The sequence below is a fragment of the Eubalaena glacialis genome, chromosome 10 (assembly GCF_028564815.1).
Source record: "Eubalaena glacialis isolate mEubGla1 chromosome 10, mEubGla1.1.hap2.+ XY, whole genome shotgun sequence".
Classification (NCBI taxonomy): Eukaryota; Metazoa; Chordata; class Mammalia; order Artiodactyla; family Balaenidae; genus Eubalaena; species Eubalaena glacialis.
Window position 1 is genome coordinate 68,621,755 of NC_083725.1, and position 25,787 is coordinate 68,647,541.

Genomic DNA, 25,787 nt, shown 5'->3' on the forward strand with positions numbered 1-25,787 from the left:
TTTTAAAATAGGAGGGTGATGAGACCTGAGCTCTGCTTGGTGCAACATTTCAAGGAACTGGCAGGATTTTAGAGGAGATGGCTATGTGCCTAGACAGAGGCTTTGGGGTTCATAGCCTCAGCCAAGTTTCCTGGCCATACCTGAATGGTATGCAAGGAGAAAGCTGTCAGACTTCCAGAGACTACTATGACCCTGGACAATACAGATGTTAGCAGAAACCTTGATGAACTAGAGCTATCTGCTCTCTTTCCCCAGTATCGTTTAAAGCCTGGGTTGGAGATGAGAATCCCTGATATTGATGAAAATTTAATTTCTTGCTACCTTGACAGAATGAGAACTTTGAGTATCTTAATTCAATTTTTAAAAACAATAAATAAAAGGTATATATTAGGATCAAGAGAGCTATTCTCTTTCATAACCACAGTTAGGGTTGCCAGATTTAGCAAATAAAAATGCAGGACATCCTGGGCAAATTCCAACAGAAATTAAAGCTTCTGAGCTTCCCTGACTAGGAAAACTATTATACTCCCTCTTCTGGACACACTTAGATACCATTCTTGGATTTGATGAGTTCTGGGTCCTCTTGGTTACCCTTCAATTCCTAAGCAACAAGCCGGAGATGTTGCGCAATTTCTGGTAACCAGTTTATGTCTGTCATGATCTTGCTGATAAAATTGAGGGCTGGTTGACTCTGGTATTGAATTAAAACTTGTATTTCTCCCATCTTTTATACTTGCCCTATATAGTTCTATCTCTTGAAAGTTCTGTTGACTTAGTAGTGCTTCTCAGAATTGAAATAGAATTGTCTTATAAAAACCACTGCTTAATCAAATTTAATATGTATATAAATCATCACTGGATCTTGTTAAAATTCAGATTCTGATTCAGTAGATTGGGATGGGGACTGAAATTTTATATTTCTTAATAAGCTCCCAGGGGATTAATAGACTGGTCCTCCTAACACACTTTGAGTAGCCACCTATGTCACAATCAGTAGATATCTGTTAAATATGTACATACCTAGGCCCTATCCCCTATCCCAATGTACTGATTCAGAATCTCTGGGCAGTGTCTAGGAATATATATTTTAAACAAACTCCTAGGGAGACCAATGGTCTATGGGTTTAAAATGCCCTCTACCTTTTTCTCTAGTTATTAATTTTTTGTCCTTCAAAGCTCATTGCTGGTCCCTTCTGCCACTTGTTGCTCTTATCGACTACCTCACACTCTAAATTCTTAACAGTTGTCTGCAACAAGCGCTTGCTGTTTATCATGGGCTATCTTTTCTTGCATACATCCTGTCTGCCCAGACAGATTTTATTTCTTGAAATGAACAATTGCATACTTTCTTGTAGCCTCAGCCCCTGGCATAACGCTTCTAATAGAGTGCATGTTTAATTAACGTTCATCGCAGACAATAATGGTGATGATAGTGAATGATGAATTTCTCTCCAGGACTCATGGTTAATTCCCAGGCCTTGTGTGATTAAAACAACCCGCTGACTCCATAAAGGAAACACCCAACTGATTAGCAAAAATTCTAATTCCCAACCACAGCACGTTATTTTTCAGGGATTGGTGCTACAATCCTTTTGTACCGTGGTAGTTGGGATTTTATTATGGTAAGTGGCATTTTTAAAGGAAAGAAAGTAATACTTTGAATTTATTATGTCTTTTATCTGTGAACCTCAAAGCATTTTAAAGCCATTCATTAAGTTACTGTAGCCAAGGTGTAAATATTATTACACTCTCCTTGCAAAAAAGCTGACCAGAGAAAGAGTTACAAGATACTCGATCAAAATCATGGAGCCATTGTAAGAAGGCTACACCAAGAAACTCAGGAGCAGCTGCGTCTGACAGGTAAGCACTTCTCAGCATCTCCCACACCTAAAGTCGTGTGACTTGAAAGGTGAACATTCTGTAGAAGAGAGGAGACCAAAATACGGAGAAATTTAAGACTATTTCAATAACCTTTCTTCTTCCTCTGTTATTCCTACTGCCATTGATTTTTGCACTCTTATTCATTCTTACTTATGTTATGGTTAAATGCTGACACATCTTCCCTCTTTCACAACTTGATTTTTGTTTTTCCCCAGTCATCTTGTTCTTCCTGCCTCCTAGTCCACTGTAGCAGCAGAGCAAAAAGAACTGCCATCTGAGATCTGAAATGAGGTCGGAACCCTTGTTCCATCACGAATTCCGCCTCTTTGAAAAAGTCGGTTCACTCAGAGGCAGTTTCCTCTTTGTGTGTAAAATGGGGATGGATCACGTCCATTTACTCTGTCACACAATGGTTGAAACGACAGAACGCGATTCGTAAACTGTAAAGCACTGAATGGGTATCAGCTGTCCCCTTACTGTACCAGTCCTTGTTTAATTTAATTGAAGCCCAGGGCCACAAACCGCAGCGAACCTAACACGGACAGGGCGTTGTCTGTAAAGAACAGCCTAGAGGTAGATTTTCTTTCCTTTGCGAAAAACGCAGGGCGCGGAGCTGCTGGGAGTTGTAGTCTTTGCGGCGGTCTCCACACACATCGAGGAAAGAAAAGAACTACAACTCCCGTGACGCCGTGCGGGGACAGCCTCGCGCACCCTCCCGCCGGCGGGCACCCCAAGACCAAACGGGAGGGGGCCTACGCGCGCGACGGGGATTCACAAAGCGAGCCCTGAGGCGGAGCGCGTTGTGTTGGCCGTAGCGGCTGATCCAGAAAATGAGACGCGTGGGAGTGTGTGGGGGTTGTAACAAGGATAAAACACGTGGGAAAAGGCAAATTAAAAAATAAAAAGGGCTGTGCCCCAATTCCTCACCACCCCGCGAGTCCTAACTTGCGCAGCTTGGGAGGCGTCGGAAGCCCGCTTCGCGGCTCGCGCCTCGGGTCTCGGAGGCTTAAGTCAGCGGGGGTGGGAAGGGGCGGGGCCAGCGGCGCGGGGGGCGGGGCCTAGAGTGGCGAGTGCGGCGGCCGCGGCGGGGCCAAGACCCAGACATCTAGGACTGTTGTTGTTCTCTCGCGGTGGGACCGCCTCAGTCTGGTCGCCCAGAGAGACCAGGAGCTGGTCTAGTTCGGAGCGGGGCGGCCGCGTCCCCCCTCTCTCCTGCTTCCCCAAAGCTGCGGCAGGAGCTGGCACAAACATCCTGCGGTTGGTCTCCGATGCCCTTCAGTGAGGAGGGGGCGTTGGGATCCTGGTGAGCGCACGTCAAGCCCCTCCAGCTACGTGTCTTCGCCGGCCCCCCAGGCCCGCACACCCAAGTCTGGCTGCCATGGCTGAAAACGCAGAGGGGGACCTGAACTCCAACCTACTCCACGCCCCGTATCACACTGGGGACCCTCAGCTAGACACGGCCATCGGGCAGTGGCTCCGTTGGGATAAGGTGGGTATCTGGTCAGCCCGGCATCCACCCCCTATCACTCCGGGGACCCTCAGCTAGACACGGCCATTGGGCAGTGGCTCCCTTGTGATAAGGTGGGTACCTGGTCAGCCCGGCATCCGCCCCCTACCCAGTGTACGCCCTTTCCCGTCCCCACCCGGTGCTCGGCAGGCTGTGGGGGAGATGGCTCAGGCCATGCGGCAGCGGCTAGCGGAGCCGGGCGTTGCCACCCACCTATGCCTGGGCTGCCTCCCTGGGACCGTCTGAGCTGGGAAAGAACGCCTGTAGTCCCTTCCTTTTGCAGTGCGCGAAAGTGCAACCTCCCTTCCTCCCATCCTCCCCCCCCCCCTTCAAGTGTATGTCATCCCTCTTTCTCCAAAAAATAATAATAAATAATAATTAATCATCATCGTAAGCTATAGCCTTAATAGAGCTGTTGCCTTTCCCCTTTCTTCTCTCTTGACTTCCTTCTCTGCAAATCTGAAAGTGGTTTTTTGCTCTGTCCTTGGACGCTATCTAACCGCTATCCTCTTTAGTTCTGGTCTGGTGTGTTTCCACCTTGCGTCGCTAGGTAGTCGCTGGTCTTTTATCGCTCCCTTGTATTCTCTAATATCACCTTTTGCTCTTGAGAAAGATAAGGGTTCTCTTTCTTTCTCTGGCCGGGAGTTATTTTATGGAAGTATCCTGTTCCAAAAATCATGTTTTCCAGATTTCATGTGATGCTCCTGATACAGAATTGTTTTTGCTTTACCCATTCCTCCTCTATTCCGCCCCCCCCCTCCAAATTGTTGCGATGATTTCATCTTGTGCAGGCATATAGGATGGATATATGAGAGCTAAAATTAAAATGCAGTTATTTCACTTGTAAGAGGCCCTTGGCTCCAACAGAGGAAGATAATCCAGGCTTTTGCTTTGTCGAATGCATTAAATGCATTTGTTGAAATAGAGGAGGCAACATATTTTAAATGGAATTAATACTGAATTAAAGAATTAGTGTGGTAATATGTGAAATCATGTTATTCAATTTCCTAAAGGATTATTAGCTTTCTTAAAAAGTTTTATTTTCACTCTGTTCAGTCATTCATGCATTCAGCAAAAAATATCCATTGAGCACTGGGTAGTGCTTCAGGGCCTTTTAGGTCCAGGGTATGCTGGTGGTGAGGAAGCTAGAAAGGGTTCCTGCCCTCAAAAAGCCTTCCGTCAGCAGATAAGGAAGACCAACAAATAAGCAATTATGAGTTATTTAGTATTACTTGATCATATGTATCTTGGACATTCTAATCCTTCCTCTGGAGTCTAAACCAGTGCGGCTCAAACTTTGAAGTGCTTACAGATCACCTGGAGATCTTAAAATGCAGGTTGTGATTTAGGACACCTGGGGTGGGGCCTGAGCTTCTGCCTCATAATGAGCTCCCAAGTGATACCAATGCTGCTGGGCTGTGGACCACACTTTGAGAAGCAAGGCTCTAGAGTGTTCTGACTGAGATACTAGAGAGCTAACACCCTTTTTGTAGGATTTGAGCATATATATAAAAAATACGTATGTATATACATATATATATTTTTTCAATCAAGTGTGAAAAATCTGTGGTATCCCATTAATTATCATAAGGATGTGAAAAATGCAAATAACTTTAAATCCATTTTGCCAGTATTTATTAATTGCCTGCTGTGAATATAGTTCCTTGTTGTGGAAGGATACAAAAGAAGTGAAGATTCAGAGACTGCTCTTCTGCTTTTAGTTCATTAGGGAGGAGGAAGCCTAATAGAAATAAAAGAGCTAAGGCTTAGCATACTGTGAAATGATATATACTACAAACTGACTGTATAAATATCTTCAGCAGGGATATCTAACTAAATTACAAATGAAAATTATCCTTATATGTTTAATATAGTTAATTGCTGTTGTTGAAAGCCATCTGCTGTCAGTAAATGGATGTGGTTGCACTTGTGTCTCCCTAAAGTGAAAGGAAGATTTATGAACTTCAAAGACACTTGTAGAATTCCAACACAATTTAATTTACTAGTAACTATTATGTATGTCATAGCCTTTGGCCCTTCAACAATAGGAGTTTGTTTTTCATTACCATGGGTGAAATCTTTTGTTCTCTTTAGGTGCCAGTTTTGACTACACTTTTCCTAGTGGGTCTGTTGATTTGATTTTTTTTTAAAATATTACCTGAATGAATTAATATTTATTAATTGTCCATGCTATACCTAGATATTGTTGGGGTATACTAAAATGTAAAAAGACTATGAAATACATATACATGTAAAAAGATAACGCAAGGGTGGTATTGGTGGCAATTAAATGGTTTATAGGCAGTCAGATTTTATAGTAGTTTAAAAGTAAGTGACCTGTGGACTGGGTAGTCAAGGAAGACAATAAGAAGATGGGATGCATCTAAAAAGAATGAGGAGAGCCTTCATTGAAAGTGGAAGAGAAATTAATTTATATTTAAAGTGCCCTCTACATACAAGGCCCTGGCTGAAAATCTGTGGGAGACACAAAGATGAACTAGATATGGATTGTATCTTCAAAGAAAATAGAAGGGAAAATAAAACAGAAGCTCACAAATATAATACAGGGAGCAAGTAACAAGTGCCTTTAACAGATAAATAGATTCAAATAAGTTTAATAATTATTTAATAAAAATAATGTTTACTTAATTGATCCCTCTCTTAATGAGAAAAATACTTTTAATTAGTAAGCAAAGGTATATCTACTGTAGATGGATAGTGTAGGTAAGCTAGGCTATGATGTCCCAGGACACTGAAATGTAGAGTGCAGAAATGTAAAATAATAGATCAGACCAACAGCATTTATTGCATTACACGTGGATGGCATATGTGGTCTTCCAGCACAGAGAAACTGAGTTTAATACCTGATTAATACCTATTTATTTTTTTTATAGTGAAAAAAAGAACCTACCAAATGCCCTGATTCTTGATGACTCTGGTGAGGCACATAGTACTAAGACATAAGTTGATCTAAAGGCAATTTGCTACTTGCCTAGGTCACCAGTATTGCTAGTTTTAGCCTTGGTGGGTGGTGTTCTTTGAAATCTCTTCATGAAAAAGGTGTTATCTGTGCTGAACCTTCAGAATTAATTAAAATTTAGACTTGTCAACATTGAGAGGAGGAATATTCCAAGTAGAGATAAAAACATTAATGTGTATACTTAGAACATTTGTTTCTGCTGTAGCTTAGGGTACATAGAGAGAAATTGTTGGAAAGGCATGTAGACCAGGTCATAGAAACGCATTAGTATGTCGTTAGTGGCCTTGAGTAAATAAAGGTGTATATAAGTGTCAAAAAGAAATTAGTGCAACAAGACAGGGTGTTTATTGGGGAGGTCCCAGCTACCCCTTCCTGTTTCTACGGAGTGGCATTCTGTTGTGCCGTTTAGTATAGTCCAGGATCTGACCCTTGGTTCCTATACCTTCAGACTAATTTGTTAGTCTGTCTTGTCTCAGGATGGACTCACCCTGCTCAAGTTACAGAAACTGATGTCTGAATTCAGAATGCTGTTTTATTAATTTATGGTACAGTTGTAATATAAATAGATTTGTCTCAGTCAAGCCATTTTCTAGATGCACCATAAGGGAAGTCAAAGAATCAGAAGATTTTTAGTGATTGTGAAATCAAATCACAGGGAGTCAGATATATGGCATAAATGTTTAACAGCATTAGCCTGTAATAAGTAAATGCATCAATCTCTATGATGGGACTGTCCTACCACTGGAATCCAACAAGTCTGTGGATCAAGGTGTTCCTCCTCCAGGCAATGCGCAGATGACTCTTCTACAGTGCTCTCCCCTTCTATCTTTTAGAGCTGACTAAGGCCCCCACTTCCTTCCTACTTCTTTCTTTCAAGGCTTTCATGCTTTCTATCAAATTACAGACAAGTCTTGCTGGCCTAGAAGCCAGGTTCTCTTTAACATGACAACTCTCTCCTGTTTTTGATATGCTGTAAATTTTAACTTTTTGAAAAGTCTTATCAAAGATATTAAGCACTGGCAAATTTGGGTGTGTGAATGTATGTGTGGGAAGTGGGACGGGACCCAGGGCAGAGCTGCTCAGCCAGCTGTAGCAGCAACAGCTACATACATATTGACAACAATGTGGAGGCAGGAATTGGCTGTGGTGTTTTGAGAAATAATGAGTAGAGTACTATGGTCTCAGAATGTAGGTCTATGTTGAGAACGAGTAGAAGGTAAAGGTAAAGATAAGTTAGTTAGGTTAGTGTTATGAAATGCCTGAAAATAGAAATAAAAGACTTCATTCTAAGTCAGTGATTTTCAAACATCTAACAATGAAAGTTTTTCAACCAAAATATAGCCCAAATTTTTTTAAAAGTGGTGAATGAATTTCCTTTTAAATCATCATCGTGTGATGGAAAACACACCCATGAAGCACCTCTACGAAGGTTGTCTAGTCCAGTTTCATTGTGCAGAGACCCAAAGAAGTTGTGGAAATTATCAGTTGTGGTGGGTAGAGCCTGGACCAGAACTTGGATCTGCCACCTAGTTCAATCCAATTTTTACAATACTGGTCTATATTACATTTTTTGTTCACATTTTTCTAATACTTTACATAATTTGGCATTTAATCAATGAAGAGCACTTATCACCTTATTAATTTTGGAAAATATTAGTGCTTATTACTTGAATTTATTTGTGTAGTGTTTCAAACCTTGATGATCTGAATCATTTGATATTCACAGCAACCGTGTATGGTAGGCAGGCTAGGTAGTAGTTATCCCCATTTTTATAAGTAAAGAAATTTAGTTTCAGACAAGGAAAATGACTTGCTCAAGGACATATGGCTTTTAAGTGGTACACTTGGTACTAAACCTAGGATATCTGACCTTTACTCTAGTTTTCTTATTACTGTACTAGACTCTGTAACCTGAATATTTAGTAAATGTTAGTGACATCATAAACCAAGTTTCAAGGACCTCATTAAAACCATTTTACTGACTTTTGTGAAAGCTGTGGTAGGCTGTAATAGTCTGCAGAATAAATTGCCATGGAATATTTTTTAAAAGAGCTGAATTTGCTGCTCAACAGTTGCTTTGGTTTCCTTGGCAACAACATTCTCCCTCTGTCCAAGAGATTTAGTACATATAAATAAGGGTTTGGAGATACACACACACACACACACACACACTTTTTTTTCTTTTTATTTCCAAATTTCTTACACTTGCTCTTCAGTTTCTACCATTTTATTTTTAAATTTATTTTTATTTATTTCAAAGAAATACATGCTTGTGATTTTTAAAAATTAGTACAAAGGGATTATAATGGAAAGCAGCGGTCCTAATTGCCTCTTCTCATCCTCAGTTTGCTCCTTAAAAACCATTTTTAACTGTTTGTCTTTAGTTATTCTCATGACTACCATCAAAAGACTAAATAATATGCTAGTACCACTATTCCTTGATTTGTTTTGGATATTATCTGTCAAATACATACTATGAAAAATGAGAGCTCACTCACACTGTTCTCCCCCCACCTAAACTTTTTTTTTTTAAGATTGTTTTCTTTGATGTGGACCATTTTTAAAGTCTTTATTGAATTTGTTACAATATTGCTTCTGTTTTATGTTTTGGTTTTTTGGCCACAAGGCATGTGGGATCTTAGCTCCCTGACCAGGGGTCAAACCCGCACCCCCTGCACTGGAAGGCAAAGTCTTAACCACTGGACCGCCGGGGAAGTCCCCACCCTGCCTAAATTTCATTATGCCATTAGTTTTAGTTATTCTTTTGAAAGCTTAAATAATGTAATCAGTGCTAACAAAGTCTCCAGAACAGTAAGCTTAGCTCACAAACACAGAGCTCCCAATTGGCCATTTTATTTGAGAAGACATTGGCAGAAAACATACCTGTGTATACAAAACCAGAGAAAACCCATACCAGCTTCCCAGAAAAATCTGTGGATATCAATGACTAACCAAGGATCAAGTTATGTAAAGAAAACAAGCAGCATGAAAAATAAAAACAAAGCAATGGACCCAGAAAGGAACTGAGGTAAATAAGGGAAGATAAGAACTTAAAATCTTAAAATTAAGTTTAAAAAGATAATTATTCCATCAAACAAGGAAAGATACTATGAAAAAGGAATAGGAAAGAAGAATGAGCTCTTGGGAGTTAAGGAAAAAAAAAAAAAACTGTATCCATCCACCCCCTGCCAAATGCAATAGAAAATATAAAAGCGTAAGTTGAAGAAACCTATAGCAAAAGGAAATAGGAAATATGAGGGAAGCTGACGTGAAGGAACTACCCCAGGAGTCCAGTGTAAAGAAATCCCAGATGACAACTGTGTACTAGTTTGACATTGGGCTTCAAAGAAATGTGTCTTGAAAAAGAATGCAATGTCTATGCCATAAATAATAAAAAGCTGGAAGATGTTAATGATAATGTTGAAGATGGCATGTTATTTCTGGCAACAGCAACATCAAAAAAAGAAAAACGGTTATCCACAGATGGAAGAAAGGGAGGAAGGGGAGGAGGGAGGGAGGGGAGAAAGGAAGGAAAACAGACCTGAATAAGCAAGTTATGGTTCAAAACTGAAGAAAACTAAAACAGGGCATGATTTTGAACAATTAATTGATGGAGCTTAAGGAAAAAAAAATCCATTTGATCTCAATACCTTCAAAAGACACAAGGTGGGCCTGGTGAGAAGGACATTTTATCCAAGCCCACTACTAGGGTCTGTAGTGAACAATATTTAGATGATCTTAACCTGGTACTTAACATTATTTTCAATGTTGAGGATCAATCTGAAGACAAAACAGAACATTTTAATTTTTTATTGTGGCAAAAAACACATAACATAAAATTTACCATCTTAACCATTTTTAAGTGTACAGTTCAATAGCGTTAATCATATTCACATTTTTATGAAACAGATCTCCAGAACTTTTTTATCTTGCAAATCTGAAACTCTATACCCATTAAAGAAGTCCCCTTACCTCCCCTCTCTCCAGCCCCAATACGAGATGTTAACAACAGGGAAAACGGGTTGGGTGGGAAGATTTATGGGAACTCCCTGTGTTATCTGTTCAATTTTCTGTAAACCTAAAACTGTTCCAAAAATTAAAGTCCGTGAATTTAAAAAGTACTTATACTTGAAAGGGAAAGGATTCTTATTTGAAAGCACTTTCTTCTTTCCCACCTGAAAATTTCGAAATAGGTAGACTGGCTACTTCTGCTTTTTATTTGGGGGTCTTCTTTGCCTTGTTTTTTCTTTCATAAATGTTTTTTGTTTAGTTCCTTTAAGTTTTCTACAAGCCCATTAGAAGTCTATTTGGATATATCTTTAATCTGGAATTATTTTTTCCCCATCTCTTCCTTTCCTCCTATTTGAAAAATCAGAGAGCCTGAAGAAGCTAATGAAAAGGAATTTATCTTTATTTGGTTCTTCCGAATTGTACTTATAAGATACATTAAATTAACCATAGAATGTAAATGTTATATTCCACTAGCTCGGATTTTCATGGTCCCGCCCCGGATAATCTAAATTTGATTTTTTTTATCTATCTTTGTGGAAAGACAGTATGTTTTGCTTATTTGGTTGTTTTTATCTATTTCATATTTCATATGTTTAGAAACACTTTTCCCCCAAATAAAAGGTTGGTTAGTAGTTTAGTGTAGATTTTACTAAAGGAGTATTTTTTTCATGAGTCACTTACTCTCTACATTATTGCTAATTAGTACTGAGGCTGCTGCCCTCTGGTGTTGGGAGTTAATGGAGAAAATGATTAATGCTGGTGGAAAGAATAAACAGACAGGTAGTGTATCCAATTCTGCATGGGATCTTTTACACCAAATAATTTAATGAGCACTATACCTTACCAACAAAACTATGAAAATGGTCTTACTGAATGCCCAAAAGAATATGAAAATTACAATGTAAATGAAAAATACTATGCTTCTCAGATACAAAGTCATCTTAGCTTTCGGCTCACCAGACTTCACCTTGTTAGAAGATCTCTTCAGTGTAAGTGGTAGTTTTGTTTTGTGGTTTCTGCTTCAGAATTTTCTCATGTCATTTTCCCTCTGAAATATTTCATTATTCATGTAGGTAAAAACTATAAAAAAACCTAAATGCCCACCAATAGGGGAAAGGATAAATAAACTAGAACACTGTGACATTTGAAAAGAATACACATATCTACATGATTGAGAGTACCTCCAAGATTTATTGAATGAAATGAGCAAGTTCCAGAGCATCGTGTACAATTTGATACCATATATATAAAATAAAAAGATAAAGCAAAACTACATTTCTGTAAGTATGTAGATGTAGGTAAAGGTCTGGAAAGATACATCACATACAGTATTGGCTCCCCTAAAAGAGGGGTCTGGGAATGATAATAGTCAAAGATCTCTATAGCTTTATTTGTGTTACTAGTATTTTTTAAAACAAGGAAAGTTTATTGATGTACTTATAATTAATAATTAAAAGTAAAAATTCAAACATGAACAAAGAACAATTAAGTGGTCAACTGTCTTGCACTGGTTTCTAAGAGCAATAGGAGTTCAAAGTCAGGAAGACTTTTTGTAAGAAGTAGAATTTGAGCTGGGCCTTGAAGGTTAAGTAGGATAGGAATAGATGGTGGATATAGGGGCAGAAAATTTAGAGTGGGAGAAATAGAATAATAAAATAGAATGAAACTGATCACGGAAATGAAACTGAACAGGGGGCATGCAAGAACAATGAAGAGATTTTTATTAAATTTAGGTATAGTTGATTTATAGTATTATATTAGTTTCAGGTGTGAAACAGTGATTCAAAATTTTTATAGATTATACTCCATTTAAAGTTATTATAAAACATTGGCTATATTCCATGTGCTGTACAATATATCCTTGTAGCTTATTTATTTTACACATAGTAGTTTGTACCTCTTAATCCCCTGCCTCTGTTTAGCCCCTCCTCCCTTTCCTCTCCCCATAGTTTTTTCTCTGTATCTGTGAGTCTGTTTCTGTTTTGTTATATTCATTAGTTTGTTTTATTTTTTGTATTCCACATATAAGTGATTACATACAGTATTTGTCTTTCTCTGTCTGACTTACTTCACTAAGCACAATACCCTCCAGGTCCATCCATGTTGTTGCAAATGGCAAAATTTCATTATTTTGGGGACTTTCCTGGTGGCGCAGTGGTTAAGAATCCGCCTGCCAATGCAGGGAACATGGGTTCGAGCCCTGGTCCGGGAAGATCCCACATGCCGCGGAGCAACTAAGCCCATGCACCACAACTACTGAGCCTGTGCTCTAGAGCCTGCGAGCCACAACTACTGAAGCCCACGCACCTAGAGCCCGTGCTCCGCAACAAGTGAAGCCACCGCAATGAGAAGCCCACGCACCGCAACGAAGAGTAGTCCCTGCTCGCTGCAACTAGAGAAAGCCCGCGCTCAGCAACAAAGACCCAACGCAGCCATAAATAAATAAATAAATAAATTTATTTTTAAAATTTCATCATTGTGTGTGTGTATTGCATCTTCTTTATCCATCCGTTGATGGACACTTGGGTTGCTTCCATAGCTTGGCTATTGTAAATAATGCTGCTATGAAAATTGGGATGCACGTATCTTTTGGAATTAGTGTTTTCGTTTTTTTCAGACATGTACCCAGGAGTGGAATTGCGGGATCATATAGTAATTCTTTTTTTTTTTTTTTTTTGAGGAACCTCCTTAATGTTTTCCCTAAGTGGCTGTACCAATTTACATTCCCACTAGCAGTGTAGGAAGGTTCCCTTTTCTCCATACCCTATCCAGCATTTATTGTTTGTGGACTTTTAAAAGATGGCCATTCTGACTGATGTGAGATGATACCTGATTGTAGTTTGGGTTTGCATTTCTCTAATAATTAGCAATGTTGAGGATCTCTTCATGTGCCTGTTGGTCATCTGTATGTTTTCTTTTTTTTTTTTAATTAATTTATTTATTTTTGTCTGCATTGGGTCTTCGTTGCTGTGTGTGGGCTTTCTCTAGTTGGGGTGAGCGGGGGCTACTCTTCGTTGTGGTGCACGGGCTTCTCATTGCGGTGGCTTCTCTCATTGAGGAGCGCGGGCTCTAGGTGTGCCGCCTTCAGTAGTTGTGGCACGCAGCCTCAGTAGTTGTGGCACGCAGGCTCAGTAGTTGTGGCTTGCGGGCTGTAGAGCGCAGGTTCAGTAGTTGCAGCGCACAGGCTTAGTTGCTCCGCGGCATGTGGATCTTCCCCGACCAGGACTCGAACCCATGTTCCCTGCATTGGCAGGCAGATTCTTAACCACTGCACCACCAGGGAAGTCCCTGTATGTTTTCTTTGGAAAAATAACTATTCAGGTCTTCTGCCCATTTTTTAAATGGGTTTTGTTTTTTTTTATATTGAGTTGTATGAGCTGATTATATATTTAGGATATTAACCCCTTAATGGTCATATCATTTGCAAATATTTTCTCTCATTCGGTAGGTTGTTTTTTCATTTTATTGATGGCTTCCTTTGCTGTGCAAAAGCTTTTAAGTTTAATTAGGTCCCATTTGTTTATTTTTGCTTTTGTTTCCTCTGCCATAAGAGACAGATCCAAAAAAATATTGCTACGATTATGTCAAAGAGTGTTTTATGTTTTCTTCTATGAGTTTTATGGTTTCCTGTCTTACATTTAGGTCTTTAGTCCATTTTAGCTTATTTTTGTATATGGTGTAAGAAAGTGTTCTAATTTCATTCTTTTACGTGTAGCTGTCCAGTTTTCCCAGCACACTGATTGAATAGACTGTCCTTTCCCCATTGTATATTCTTGCCTTCTTTTTCATAGATTAACTGACCATATATGAAGAGATTTTTTAAAAACTCAGGTAGAGCACATGTGTTAGACTCTTGTGGCGATTAAGAATAGGTGAAGGAAAACTAGTATTTATTGAATGCCAGTATGCCAAACATGGTACTAGACGCTTTCATATAAAAAGTCTTTTTAAATCCTTCCAAGGATTGTATGAGGTAGTAATTACCATTTTTTTTAACCTACACACAAACTCAGAGAAATGGAGAGAGTATTTGAATCCAAAAAGGTTTTGAACTCCTCTGCCCTTTGAGATCTGATCCCACCCTTCCTAACCTTTACATTTGATGTAATCAGAATTGGACTTTATTGTTGGTTCTTGGTTGATTAATCTGGCTGCAGTATGTAATCAGGATGAGATGGCTTAGAGTAGCGGAGGGTAGCCTGGAGACTCTTCTAGAAATATAGATATAAAAGTTTTATATTAGGATGCTCATAGAATCTTATAAGAAAATTAAGGAAGAAATAATGAGACTTATTAATAAATTGATTTCTGTCTTTTTTAAAAACACAGAGAACGGTAAACAGTTCCCATTTTGTTAAATCACAGCATTTTGCTAACTTTGAATCAGCTCTCCTTTTTAAAGAAATAAATTATAAAATCAGTTTAAATTTCTGTGTCTACTTCCCTGATCCCATTCTCCTCCCTTCCTCCTTTCCCCAAAGTAACTAAGGCATATTTAGGAATACTAGGGTTTTGTCTAAATTTCCTGTTTCGTTAAAAAATAGCTTTGTTTTTCTTTTCTCTTTTTAAAAATTATTTATTTATTTATTTATTTACTTACTTACTTATTTATTTTATTTATTTATTTTGGCTGCGCCAGGTCTTAGTTGCGGCATGTGGACTCTTAGTTGCGGCATGCAGACTCTTAGTTGCAGCATGCATGGGGGATCTAGTTCCCCAACAAGGGATCACACCCGGGCCCCCTGCACTGGGAGCTCGGAGTCTTACCCACTGGACCGCCAGGGAAGTCCCTGTTTTTCAATTAAATAAAGATAACCCTGGGGGTTAAACAGCTCCTTTAAAAAAAAATCCTTAGTCAAAACTATTTCAATGCCTGAAAACACTCAAATCAAAATTGAAGTATTACATTTCTTATAATATATGCTTAGTATACAACTTTTGAAAATATGGATACTATTAACTTATCCCTAAATAGTACACTCTAAGATTTTGAGAAACTATAGTTCCTTAAAAAAAAAGTCAACAATAACATAATATGTCAAATACAGCCTAAGATGTTCTCTAAATAGAAATGTCACATTTTACAAAGATAGTAATCAGTTATATTTGTGGTTTCTGTAAAATTAGATTCATACTTACATAAAATAAATTACTTAAATGTCCTCTCCTCCAAATATCAAGGAACTTTTACATAATTATGAAGGAAATCTTAACAGTAAAAGAGTTGACATTATATCACAACCCACACTGACATGAATTTATTTTTTGTAATTTGCATATCCTTTTTTAAAAAACTCTGTTTTACAAAGCCACTGAGAATTCAAGCATTTTTCAAGTATTGTATTTTTTTTCTTTTTTTGGGGGGGGTGGGGGTGGGAGGGTGTGCTGCGTGGCATGTGGGATCCTAGTTCCCCCACCAGGGACCAAACCTGTGCCCCCTGCAGTGGAAGCACAGAGTCCTAACCACTGGACCACCAGGGAAGTCCCCCAAGTATTGTATTTTTAACATTAAATTACATTTTCCATATGTTTCATAAAGGGAAAGGAAAAAACCATCCAATATTGTTTGTCATTAATTCATACTTTATAAGGTAAAACACTATGCATCTGTACTTATCCATTTTCCTCTGCTCCAACATCAGTTTTAGAGCTTTTCTATATACTTTTTTAAAAATCAGGCTTATTGAAGTATAATTTACATTTACGTAATTGACAGTAAATTTCATCCTTTTAAGTGTTCAATTTAAAGAGTTTTGACAAGTGTAAATAGTTGCATAACCAACACCACAATCAAGACATAGAGCATTTCTATCTTGCAGAAAGTTGCCTCATGTCCTTTTGTAGTGAATCCCATCACTTCAGCCCCTGGCAACCACTGATCTAATTTAAGTCCAGTAGTTGTTTTTAATTGGGATGTAATTCACATAACATAAAATTATAAAATTCACCACTTTAAAGTATCTAATTCAAGGGGTTCTAGTATATTCAAAAAGTTATGCAATCACCACTAATTTCAGAACATTTTAATCACCTTAAAAAGAAACTCTATACCCGTAATTAATAGTCACTCCTCTCTTCTCCTAACTCCTAACAACCACTAATCTGCTTTCTGTCTCCATGGATTTGCCTGTTCTGCACCTATTATATAAATGGAACCACACAATATATGGCCTTTTATGTCCCTCTTCTTTCAACTTGGCATGTTTTCAAGTTTCATCTGTGTTGTAGCATAACTCAGTAATTATAGCTCATTAGCCATTTGTGCATCTTCTTTAGCAAAATGTCTGCTTAAATCCTTTGTCCATTTTTTGGGGGGGTGGTCTTTTTATCATTGAGTCGTCATATTTCTCCACTGTTCCAGTAGTTTGCCTTACAGAAATCATACAGTATATAGACTTTTTGGGTTTAGCTTCCTTCACTTGACAATGCTTGTGAGATTTATTCATTTTGTTGTCCATATTGGTAGTTTATTCATTTTTATTGCTGAGTAGGATTCCATTGTATGGATGTACAACAATTTGTTTTTTCACTCACCAGTTGAGAAACATCAGGTTTCAACTATTCTGAATAAATCTGCCGTTAAAATTCATGTACAGGTCATAGTGTGAACATGTTTCATTTCTCTTGGGTAGATACCTAGGAATGGAATTACTATTCAGAATTTACTGAGAAATTTTAAAATAATTATTGGGTATTGAATTTGTGTCAAATGCTTTTTCTGCATCTACTGAGAAGATCATGTTTTGGTTTTTTTTAATTAAAACTTTATTTTTTAAGCAGTTTTAGGTTCACAGCACAATTGAAGTGAAAGTACAGAGATTTCTCATACTCCCCCTGCCCTTACTCATGGACAGCCTCCCTCATTATCAGCATCCACCACCAGTGTGGTACACTTGTTAGAACTGATAAACCTACATTGACACATATTAATCACCCAAAGTCCATCATTTATATTATGTTGTTGGGCTGCACCCTGCAGACCTGCAAGCCTTATACTTGCCCAGCCTCAAGACCGAAGAAAGAGCCCAGAGTCAGCAACAGAGACATCAGTGATTTAATGGACATGGGGATCTTACATGTCTGAAGCAAGGTCCTGGAGCAACACCCCACCATGTGTGGGAGATGGCAGGCAGGACATGGCAGTAGTCTTTGCTATTGTGGAAGGGAGGGGGCAATTTACCAGTTATAGAGGGAATTGATGTCAGGTTGGCTCATCAGTTACCAGGGAAACCAGCAGAGGAGCATGCCCCTCACTGCCCCTTTGTTAAGCTATCATAGCGGAGATGTTCTAATCTGAAGATTAGAACAATCACTAGCTGGGGCTGGGGTCAAGTATGTCTCTATGATTAGGAGGGAAGGTTAGTCATGTGAGTAGGGTGTAGGTGACGCAGGCACTGGTCGAATAGGGGATATTCAGAGAGCAAGAGAACAGCCATCTTGGGTGACCTGATCATACATATGTTTTAATCTTGGTGATGTACATTCTGTGGGTTTGGACAAATGTGTAATGACATGTATCTACCATTATATTGTCATACAGAATAACTTCACTGCCCGAAAAATCCTCTGTGTTCCACATATTCATCCCTTCCTCAACCCTCAACCCCTGGAAACCACTGATCTTTTTACTATCTCTGTAGTTTTGCCTTTTACAGAATGTCATATAGCTGGACTCATACAGTATGTAGCCTTTTCAAATTGGCTTCTTTCACTTAGTAATATGCATTTAAGGTTCCTCAATGTATTTTCATGGCTTGAGATCTCATTTCTTTTTATCACTAAATAATAGTCCATTGTCTGGGTGTACCATAGCATTAAACAATTTTTTCTTAGTTTGGGGTATAATGAATTACATTGATTTTTGGATGTTGATTCAACTGACATTCCTCAGATAAATACCACTTATTATTCTTTTTATATATTTTGGTAAGGATCTTTTTGTATATCTGTTAGATTTTTATATTAGGATTATGCTGGCCTTGTAAAATTAGTTGAAGTGTTCCCTGCTCTATTTTCTTTTTTTTTTTTTTTTTTTTTTATAAATTTATTTATTTATTTATTTATTTATTTATTTTGGCTGTGTTGGGTCTTCGTTTCTGTGCGAGGGCTTTCTCTAGTTGCGGCGAGCGGGGACCACTCTTCATCGCAGTGCGCGGGCCTCTCACTATCGCGGCCTCTCTCGTTGCGGAGCGCAGGCTCAGTAGTTGTGGCTCACGGGCCTAGTTGCTCCGCGGCATGTGGGATCTTCCCAGACCAGGGCTCGAACCCGTGTCCCCTGCATTGGCAGGCAGATTCTCAACCACTGCGCCACCAGGGAAGCCCCCTGCTCTATTTTCTGAAAGTGTTTTTGTATGATGGTATTTATTTCTTTAAATGTTTGATAGAATTTGCCACCCAAACCATCTGGGCCTGGAGTTTTCTTCATGGAAAGCTTTTTGAGAACAAGTACAATCTCTTTAACAGATAAAGGGCTTTGGGGATTTTGTTTCATTAGTTTCAATTTTGGAAAATTAACTTTTCTCAGTCTATTTAGAGTTAATATTATACCACTCCTTGTAAATTCTTGCAACAATGTTGGCCCATGTTTTATCATCAATACCACCTCCATCCTTTATCATTTGTATCACTTTTTATAAAAGTGTTTTAATTTTTGCTTTAATCAGTCCTATGCATTTTAAACATTAAGAAGAAAAAATAGTCTTTTTATATTTATCCAGCTGTCTACCATATCCAGGGCTCCTCTTTCTTTCCTAAAAATTCAAATTTCCAAGTGGTATCACTTCCCTTCAACTTGAAGAATTTCCTTTAGCATTTACTCTAATACAGATTCACTGGCAATGAATTCTCTTAGTTTTCTTATACATATGTTAGATTTCTTGGTATTGTCTTTTAGATCTCGGAGGCTCTGTTAAATTTATTTTTAACATTTTTCTCTCTGTATTTCAGAATAGATAATTTCTATTGATCTGTCTTCTAGTTCATGGACGCTTTTCTCTTTCATCTCTCTTCTGCTATTAAGACCATTCAGTGAATTTTTAATCTCAGATATTGTATTTTTCAGTTCAAAAATTTCCATCTGGTTCTTTTGTATAGTTTCTATTTCTTTTCTGAGATGTCTCATCTTTTCCTCCATTGCAAGAACATTTTTCTTTAAGTCACTGATAATAGCTGTGTTAAATCCTTGTCTGTTAATTCTAACATCTGGGTATCTTAGGGTTGATCACCACTAATTATCTTTGCTCTTGAGAATGGGTCACATTTCTCTAGTTCTTCATTTGTCTAGCAATTATGGATTGCATCGTGGACATTATGAGTGTTTTATTATGGAGAGCCTGGAATCCATTATTCCTCAGGAGAGTGTTTATTTTGTTTATATTAGCATGTAATTAACTTGGTTCAACTCAAACTGCAAACTCTGTTTCCTGGAAGGCTGCTCAAATCTCAGTTTCTTCTTTTATCCTTAGCTGATGTCTGTCCCACACATATGTAGTACAGGAGTCAGCTAGAGTTTTGGACAGAGTTTATGCACAGAATGTGGCGTTCTTCCTCTCTAACTCTCTCCTTTCTGGACATATACTCCAGTGGCTGTGGTTGCCCTGAATTTTGTGCTCTGGTTCTTCAGGCCACAAGGACCATGGGATTTCCATTGGTGTTTCAGCCACAGCGCAGGGCTCTGACTACTGTCTGCTCTCAAAAGCCATAAAAGCAGGAAACATCCCATGCTGGTTCCTTCTCCCAAGTGTTAACTCCCTTTTAGAATCAAATCTGCGTTTGTTCACTCTCCAGGACCTTAAGGTCTTTGTGGATTTTGGTTTTCCTTCTTTTTTTTCAAATCTGGTCTAGAGGTTATAGTTGTCACCTGGGGGAAGGTCAAATATGGTTGGAGTTTACTTGGCTATACAGGGAACAGGTGGTACATGATGTTTTTTTGCACCATTTAAAATTATTTCTTTTTTTTTTGTATATTGACCTTGTATCCAAAAACTCTACTATATTCTAACATTAATTCTAAAAATTATTTACTCTTTTAGATTTTTTTAATGTGTTCAGTCATTTCATCTCCAAATTATGTGAGTTTTGTTTCTTTTTTTTCAATTCTTGTACTTTTTGTCTCTTTTTCTTGCTTTACAGGTTTGTCTAGGACTGTAGGATTTTCTTCTCCCCGCCCCCACCTTCCTCCTCCTCATAGCTAGCCATTATCAGATTCAGGAAGTTCCTTTCTATTCCTCATGTGCTAAAAGTTGAAAGTTTAAACACTTTTACTTATATGTATTTTAGGTTGAGTTCCCTAGAAGCAAAGATAGGAATTTCTGTGCAAATGATTTATAAAAGGAATGCTCTCAGGAGAAACCTATAAAGGAGTGAGGGAATCAAGTTAGGGAAAGGAAAGAACTAAGCAATGATAGTTTCAGGTGAAGTTTAATCTCAGCTCGATTCTATGCTCTCTGGAGTATTAATTGCATAACAGAGTTATACTCCTGCAGCAGACAGGTGGGGGACACCTGTAACAGACAGCTATTGGTGCTATTGGTGGGGGACCAGCTATTGGCTGCTATTGGTGGGGAACACCAATAGCAGACAGCTATTGGCTGTGGGGGAAAGGTGTGTATAACCCTCAGGTCCTCTGCATAAGCTGCCTTTGATCATCCCAAGGCAATTCTCCAGAGAAGGTTGCATGTGTGAACTCATAGCAGTAGTACCTATAGCAGCTAGAGAGGGACACAACCATCCAGTTAAAACGATCTCTGGAGGATCTTAACAGGATCTTAGCACATGCATCCTGAGTTTGTATATATTCCTTGTTTGCTAAGATTTTATCATATGTAATAAATGTTTAACTTTATCAGGTACTTTATCTGTTCAGATTGTCATTTGATTTTTCTTTTTAAACCTGTCAATGTTGTGGATAACCTTGACTGATTTTCAAATATTACACCAATGTTATATTCTGGTGTAAATTCACCTTTGTCATGATTTATTATCCTTTTTATATATTGCTGGATTTGATTTGATAAATTTTATTTAGGATTTTTGCACCTGTGTTCATTAGTGAGGTCGGACTATGATTTTTCTTTCTTATGATATCTTTGGTTGTTGTATCAAGGTTAAGCTAAACACAGGAAAAGAGTTGATGGGTGTACCCTCTTTTTATCTTCCCTGGAAGAGTTCTTTTAAGATTTGAATGATTTATTTCTTAAATATACTTTTGAATTTGCCATTAAAGTCAGCTGGGACTGGAGCTTTCTTTGCAGGAACATTTTATGATTTAATCTCTTTCACGTTTATAATTCTAATCAGGTTTTTTTTCCTTGAGCAAAATTGTCCATTTTGTCTAAATTTTCAAATTTATTGGTACAAAATTGTTCTTAATATCCTTTTATCTTTTTAATATCTGTGGTATCTCTAGCACTGACCTGTTTTTCTTTCATGATGTTATTTATTTGTGCCTTCTCTTTTTTCTTTAAGAACAAATTTTTTGCTTTGTATATACTCTTTTATTTATTTATTAAAAAAATTTTTTTTTTAATTTTTTTATATTTTCTTGGCTGCGCTGCATGGCATGTGGGATCTTAGTTCCCTGACCAGGGATCGAACCCACACCCCTTGCATTGGAAGTATGGAGTCTTAACCACTGGACTGCCAGGGAAGTCCCTGTATATACTCTCTTTTGATGTTTATTTTCTAGTTCATTAATTTATGCTCTTCCAGTTTAGGGGTTTTTGTTCATTGTCAATTTTATTATTCATTTCATTCTTTTTTCTTTTATTAGTGGTAAGAACACTTAATATGAGATCTACCCTCTTAACACATTTTTAAGTACACAATACAGTATTGTTAACTATAGACACAGAGTTGTACAGCGGATCTCTAGAATTTATTCCTTTTGCATAACTGAAACTTTATACCCTTCGAACGGCAACAACCTATTTTCTCCTCCCCCCAGCCCCTGGCAACCATCATCCTACTCTGTTGCTATGAGTTTAACTAATTTAGATACCTCGTATAAGTGGAACCATGCAGTATTTGTCCTTCTATGACTGGCTTATTTCACTTAGCATAATGTCCTCTTGGTCCTTCCATTGTTCATTTCATTCTTTTTTTTTTTTTCTTTTTTAATTAATTTATTTTTTTGACTGCATTGGGCCTTCGTTGCTGTGCGCGGGCTTTCTCTAGTTGTGGCCAGCGGGGGCTACTCTTCATTGCGGTGTACAAGCTTCTCATTGCGGTGGCTTCTCTTGTTGCAGAGCACGGGCTCTAGGCACGTGGGCTTCAGTATTTGCAGCACGTGGGCTCAGTAGTTGTGGCTCACAGGCTCTAGACCGCAGGCTCAATAGTTGTGGTGCACGGGCTTAGTTGCTCTGTGGCATGTGGAATCTTCCCGGACCAGGGCTCGAACCACCCATGTCCCCTGCATTGGCAGGCGGATTCTTAACCACTGTGCCACCAGGGAAGTCCTCATTTCATTCTTAAAATGCATGTTTATATCGTTAATGTTAAGCCTTTTCTGATATGTACACTTTTCTCCCTCAAACTACTACTTAGTTGTACCCATACATTTTTCATATGTAGTATTTTCATTACCATTTAATTCAAAATATTCCTAATTGCTGTTATTTCTTTTTTGACCATTGTGTTATTTAGATGTTAATCAATACCTTTATCTAACTCTCAGATAACAGAAGGATTTTAGAACACTATTTACTTTTATTAGTCTATATTTTAAAAGCCCTACCATATGTTCTTTTTATAGTCAATATTTATGTAGAGTAATCTATATATCCTTTTTTCTTCATTTCTCAACTCAAACCTTCCATTTGGGATCATTTTACTTCCATCTGACATTGAGCTCTTAGTTTTTGTCTGAAAATGTCTTTATTTTACAATGTTTCTTCTAAGATATTTTTGCTGGGTGAAATTAACATTGGCCGTTTTTTCTTTCAGTGCATTAAAGATATAATCCCATTGCCTACCAGTTTACATTGTTACTGTTGAAAAGTCAATTTAGAATGACTATCATTTCTTTGAAGGTAATTTTTTTCTACCTACTTTTATAATTTTCTTTTTGTCTTGATTTCAAAAGATTAGCTATAATGTTTCTAGGTGTTAATCTCTGGAAAACATAGATAAAGAGAAAATTGTGAAAGTAGGTAGAAGAGGAGAACAACAATTTTGCTGTGTTCTCTATCTTTCTCCTCCTTCAGGGAATCTTCTTAAATGTGTTAAGCCTTCACCCTGTATCTTCTTTGTCTCTCAGCCTCTCTTATCTTTCCATGCTTTACTCTTGGGTAAATACCTTGGGTTTTGGGTATGTATCTTGCCCTGTTCATTTCTTCCCTTTGGCTCTTCCTGAGTTGTGTCCTTTATAATGAACTGGGAAACACAAGTAAAGTGTTTTCCCGAGTTCTGCGAGCTATTCTAGACAATTATTGAACCTGAGGAGGGGATCATGGGAACCCCAGATTTACAGCCAATCTGTAAGAAGTAAGGGTGGCCTGGGACTTGGGACTAATGTCTGAAGTGGGGGCAGTCTTGTGGAAAATCATATATCTAGGTCTTTTTCCTTCATCAGTATTTTATATATAAATAATTTTAATATATTAATATAAATTAAACTATAATATGACATCTTTTTTTTTTACATTTTTCTCTTTCCCACTTAGTCTTTTTTTTTAATTAATTAATTTATTTATTTATTTTTGGCTGTGTTGCGTCTTCACTGCTGCACGCAGGCTTTCTCTAGTTGCGGAGAGCGGGGGCTACTCTTCGTTGCGGTGCGCGGGCTTCTCATTGCAGTGGCTTCTCATTGCAGAGCACGGGCTCTAGGTCCACGGTCTTCAGTAGCTGTGGCATGCGGGCTCAGTAGTTGTGGCTCGCGGGCTCTAGAGCTCAGGCTCAGTAGTTGTGGTGCATGGGCTAGTTGCTCTGTGCCATGTGGGATCTTCCTGGGCTCAAACCCGTGTCCCCTGCATTGGCAGGCGGATTCTTAACCACTGAACCACCACGAAAGTCCCTCCCACTTAGTCTTTATCTGTAAGTGTATCTAGTTTTTCTTTGCCTGTTAGCACAGTGTGCTTAAATTTTTGTTTCTTTTTCTATTTACCACAACATTTCCATGCTCATAGCATGGAATTCTAGCCTATGTAATTTTATATAGTTAAACAAATAGGCCATACATACACAAATTCAAAAGGTACTTGACTAAATACCCTCTCAATTGTTTCCCCATATCCATCTAAGTGTTCCTACCCAGAGACACTATTATTAGCTTTTTGTACATATTTTCACAGATATTTAACCTGTTCCTTAATATAAATACTAGTATACTATCCTGCCAGTGTCCTGCCCTTTGCTTTTTTCCCCCACTTTAAATATTTTTGTCAGTGTATATATAGAACTGCTCCATTCTTTATAAGAGCTAGATAGTATTTCATTAAATTGATATCCAAACTAATTAACCAGTGTCTTACTAATGGGCATTTATGGTTTGGTTTTGTTATTTGATATTGCAATCAGGGTAATGCTTGTAGCACACACACATTTAGACGTGTGTTTTTCAGTATCTCTGTGACATCAATTCCTAGAAACAGAATATTGAGTCAGGTTATGTGCCTTTAAATGTTGATAGATATTGCCAAATTGCCCTCCAGAGAGGGTGTACCAATTTATTCTTCTACCAGAAATATATAAAAGTGCCTGCTTTCCCAAATTCTTGCACCACAATGTAGTATCAAATATTTTTCTTTGCCAATGTGAAAAATGAAAACTATATTTTAATTTTAATTTTTCTTAAAAATGAGGCTGAATATATTTTCATACTTTCATTTTGATAGATGTCACAAAAGACATCTATCTGCATTTCCTTTTTTATGAACTGTCTTCATATCTTTTGTCTATTTTTCTATTGAGTCATTGATCTTTTCCCTTTTTTATTTATTTTAAAGAAATAAACCTTTGGTTAACTTACATATTACAGATGGTTTTATTTTATTTTATTTTTTGTTCTTATCGAAGTAGTGTTGATTTACAATGTTGTGTTAACTTTCTGGTGTACAGCATAGTGATTCAGTTATACACATATATGTATTCTTTCTCAGATTCTTTGCTATTATAGGTTATTACAAGATATTGAATATAGTTCCCTATGCTATACAGTTAGGACCTTGTTGTTTATCTATTTTATATATAGTAGTGTGTATCTGTTAATCCCAAACCCCTAATTTATCCCTCCCCCCTTCCCCTTTGGCAACCATAAGTTTGTTCTTTATGCCTGTGAATCTATTTCTGTCTTGTAAATAAGTTCATTCGTATCATTTTTTTAGATTCCATATAAAAGTGACATCTATGACATTTGTCTTTGTCTGACTTCACTTAGTATGATAATCTCTAGGTCCATCCATGTTGCTGTAA

At 37.9% G+C, this 25,787-nt stretch overlaps 1 protein-coding gene and 1 pseudogene across 1 annotated transcript in view; one reads left to right on the top strand and one right to left on the bottom strand.

Moving 5' to 3' along the window:
• Nucleotides 1–2,889, bottom strand: part of LOC133098541 (anaphase-promoting complex subunit 13-like) — a 74,400-nt pseudogene extending 71,511 nt beyond the window's left edge.
• The window catches only part of PGM2L1 (phosphoglucomutase 2 like 1), a 69,240-nt gene continuing 45,281 nt past the window's right edge, over nt 1,829–25,787 (top strand). Inside the window, exons 1-2 of the mRNA XM_061201250.1 lie at nt 1,829–1,860; nt 3,161–3,370. Coding sequence (XP_061057233.1) covers nt 3,260–3,370 — 111 coding nt within the window. The 5' untranslated portion in view covers nt 1,829–1,860; nt 3,161–3,259. The remainder of the gene's footprint in view (nt 1,861–3,160; nt 3,371–25,787) is intronic.